This window comes from Priapulus caudatus, unplaced genomic scaffold, assembly GCF_000485595.1.
Source record: "Priapulus caudatus unplaced genomic scaffold, Priapulus_caudatus-5.0.1 Scaffold391, whole genome shotgun sequence".
In the NCBI taxonomy this organism is placed as follows: Eukaryota; Metazoa; Priapulida; class Priapulimorpha; order Priapulimorphida; family Priapulidae; genus Priapulus; species Priapulus caudatus.
The window spans coordinates 209,456-213,259 of record NW_014577452.1 but is presented as its reverse complement, the minus strand read 5'-3'; the positions used below and the strand labels follow the sequence as shown (position 1 = coordinate 213,259).

Here is a 3,804-nt window from a genome sequence, read left to right as displayed (position 1 = left end):
TGGTCATCCCGAGGCCTTTTCACGATCCCCCCCGACGTCCCGAATATCGTGACCGTACGTCGAGCGGTTAAGATTTGTGTCCAACTGTTGACGGACGGACACACGGATCATGGACGGACGCTCATGCAATTCTACAAGCTGCATCTGACTTCGTCAGATGAGCTAATTATCTGCCCCTCATCGTTATAGCCTACTGACGACAAAGGTTGTTGTCAGGTACTAGAAGTTTGCATTCACGCACATGATGTTACAATGCGCACTCACCAGAAGGTCTGGATCATCATCACCCCCGCTCAATTCATCGTCGGGAATGTCCTCTCCGATCTTGTCCAGGTCTGACAGATCCACGAATAAGTCTGCGGGATAAAATTCATGCCAGAGTTCACTTGCGGGAGTAACAAAGAACACAAACTATACTGCACAGTACTGTGGGAATGCTACAAAGTGACTATATGTACCAATGAAGTAGAAGGAGAAAAATAACAACAACAACAAGAAGAAGAACGTACAACAACAACAGCAGCAACATCTGTGACCACTGGGATCATCGGTTAGTTAATCCCATTCAAACAGAAATCTACAATTTCTTGCGTGCGCACTATCGAATATTGTGCAAATAAAAAGTCTTGTCTGTAATTCTTCTGCACTATTCAGTTAATTGCTATCATCGGCTAATTATTTGTCAAGGATAATATATTACCTTGTTTTGGTGCCTTTCTCTTTGGTCTAACATATTCGTGGCCAGCCGTGAGGGCGGCTAGCTCTGCCTCAAAGTCACCATCGTCATCATCTTTGCCGTAAATGTTATCTTCCATACCGCTGATGTCTGGCACATCCATCAAACCAAACTATGACAAGTACAGCGGTTATTAATTAAAAGTGCTGTAAAACAAATTTCAGAACACGTACATGATACATTTAATAATTGTTTAACTTCACCACTAAGGTAGAGTTACGTGCAAGAGTTAAAACTAGGGTTAGATTATCGTATCAGGTTATAATTATTTGGAAGTTGTTTTGAAATTGAAGTTTGACCCAGAAAACCTATTAGTATTAGTATTACACCGTGGATATTCGTCCAAGCATCGGACACCTGTTCGTATGCGCTATTCGTCCGAGCAGTTGTTGTGCATGCGCTGTTTATGTTGCATGCCACAGGCGCACGACACGAGACTACGAGTGCCGTAGGTAGGAAGTGTGAAGGGGGTGTCTGGGGGTCTCACAATTTTTAAATCGAGACGCTCTAAAATGCTATTTACCCTTTAGATTTTTGATTATTTTATGCCCTTTAGGCTGGGGGCCCGTAGCGTTTTGCTACGGCAACCCTACGGCTGTGACGCCCCTGCATACATGCGTTGTGTAGGTGGTTATACACCATAGATAGTGTTTGGTACTATCAAGTATCACTCGCGTATATATACGAAACCGAGCATGTAATAACAGAACCGAGTCGGTTTATAGTTAGTGTTAGGGTTAGGGAGACTGGGAGTAGGCGTGGTTAGGGAGTAGGCGCCTCCCTAGACTAGCATTATATTACATTTATGTAATAAAACATGAACAGCGCATGCGCAACAACTGCTCGGACGAATAGCGCATACGAACAGTTGCGTCATTACTAGTAATAATACTAATAGTAATAGTACTTTTAATTTTATAGTAGTATACAGTGTAACTGTCGTAAGTCATACCATACGGTACCCATTACTTTCATGTAACTTCAGTCTACGAAAATGCCCTCCATTTCACTGCGTCGTGCGTCTACTAGCTACTAACAATGATAAAACGTGATCAAATGTGTGCTCGCTTTGTGTAGCTTTTGACAGTTTTGTTTGTGTGGGCGGCGAAACAATATCATGAATACCGTCAATGTCAGCGAATCTAATGACAACGAAACCTCACCTGGTGTAAGCCAGCTTGACGTGGACGATTCGTATTTCCTTTTGAAAACATTGCTTGCGCGAAAATGAGCACATCTATCGTATTTTCAGTTCCACCTGAACTTCTGCCAGCAAGCCACCATTCATTTACTAGTGATTTGTTTATCAGCGCTGCTGCCATCTATCGTAAAACACGGGACATTTTTGACTTATAAGACGACGTATAATTAACTGAAAAATGAAGATATATGATCATATATAATTAAAATAAGTTGAATGTAAGCCTACGGCTTTATATAATCTTTTATATTTATGTAACGTTTAATTTTTACGTGCCCAATTCTGTCATTTTCAGGATTGCCTAGCGAATCGCCAGTTTGATCGCCATTTGCTAGTTAAATGTTTACATTCCGTTCTTGGCATGAAAATGTTGTAAATATTACTAATATGTACTAATTATTAGTTATACATGTATAGTCTTTATTATGATCAACAATTTATTATGTAAGTACACTAGTTTTTGATGACGTTGTGCTATTATGCCTGTCCGGTTTACTAAAATAAAGTATTTCGTCTCTTTGGTGTGTTACCCTGGAGCGCTGGTCTTAAGTTATACGACAAAAACTTCATGTAAGCCTAAAAAAGTAAATCAAATGCATGCAGACATTGCTACTTAGATGGTTAGATGAAAAAAAAACGCAACAGAGTATGGTAATACTCAATTCGGCAAACTGGGGTTGTTTTTAAAACAACACGACGTCATTTTGATTTTAATGTTCCTTTTATCTTGCAGAAGGCGAAAGTTTAGTTTTCCATGCTCATGTGATGCGGATCGGCACCCGATCGGCCAGCGCACTCCACCTGTGCTCGGTTCTCTGCCTTCTAGTCAGCAACTTGTATCTTGTGGGCAGTGCAGACACGCGACCTGGCGGAGGCGACGGCGGCGATGACGATGGCGTGCCGTGCGACAGTGTGGAGTACCAGTCGTTGCGTGTAGATTTCGCGTCGTCCGTCGTCGACAATGGTAGGTGGAGCGTGCGCATGTACAGGCACGTGTAGTCCGACCAACCAGTGTGTCGCTTTGAATGGCCCTCTTTGCAGGAACGCAAGTTTGTCAACCGACAGGCCCTATTCTGGAAAATAATCAACGGACAGGCAGCAGTCGACATTCCATCCTTCCTCACCAAAAGCACCAGCATATGCCGCGGCACACACCAGCTTACATACAACAACATCAGAACCCGGACAGATGGTACAGGTTCAGCTTCTTTCCTAGAACAATCAGAAGCTGGAATCTGCTACCGGAATCACTACTCACTAGTCCAACAGCACAGCAATTCACTGGGTCCCTCTGGCAAAACATTGAGTCAGGCAGTATCGTTGTTAAGCCATCTCGAGGAAGTTAAACGCATCTCCGGCTGGGCAACTACAACAGCTCGCAACAGCCTATTGCCGTATGCTAGTCGCACTCAGTAATGAGTGCCTGGCCCAGAGAAGCCTCGATCTCTGGAACACATTACTGCCTACATTAAAAAAAATATTCCATGCAAATCTCTCACGTGCACCTGGAGTTTTCGCGCACTTCCTGGACGTTTATTCCTTACGGACTGTCCAGTATAGAAGTAGAAGTAGAAGTAGAAGAATGACACATACCTAATAGAGGTGTCTTGACCACAAGTTGGAACTCTCCCTGACGTGCATGCGGTCTCGCGTCCTGCCCCATGCGGTCTTGCTCGCCCCTATCTTGTCCCAACTTGCGCAACTCGCACGCAGTATCATGTCCAGACTTGCAGTCAGTCTCATATCCTAAACAGTGCACAGTCTCGCGGACATCATCTCGCGTACAGACCCACATACAGGTCTCACGTCCTCCCGACTCGCACGCAGTCTCGCTGACTCGCACGCGGTCTCACGTCTCGACTCGCAC

The 3,804-nt window shown here is 44.0% G+C and overlaps 2 protein-coding genes across 2 annotated transcripts in view; one reads left to right on the top strand and one right to left on the bottom strand.

Annotated features, from left to right (window-relative positions):
- Nucleotides 1-2,035, bottom strand: part of LOC106809854 (coiled-coil and C2 domain-containing protein 1-like) — a 26,487-nt gene extending 24,452 nt beyond the window's left edge. The window contains exons 1-3 of the mRNA XM_014813083.1: nt 1,900-2,035; nt 701-848; nt 265-356 (exon numbers count right to left, since the gene is read on the bottom strand). Coding sequence (XP_014668569.1) covers nt 265-356; nt 701-848; nt 1,900-1,950 — 291 coding nt within the window. The 5' untranslated portion in view covers nt 1,951-2,035. The remainder of the gene's footprint in view (nt 1-264; nt 357-700; nt 849-1,899) is intronic.
- A 223-nt stretch (nt 2,036-2,258) lies between these two features.
- Nucleotides 2,259-3,804, top strand: part of LOC106809852 (membrane-bound transcription factor site-1 protease-like) — a 21,528-nt gene continuing 19,982 nt past the window's right edge. Inside the window, 2 exon segments of the mRNA XM_014813082.1 lie at nt 2,259-2,381; nt 2,671-2,901. Of these exon segments, the coding sequence (XP_014668568.1) occupies nt 2,703-2,901 (199 nt within the window). The 5' untranslated portion in view covers nt 2,259-2,381; nt 2,671-2,702.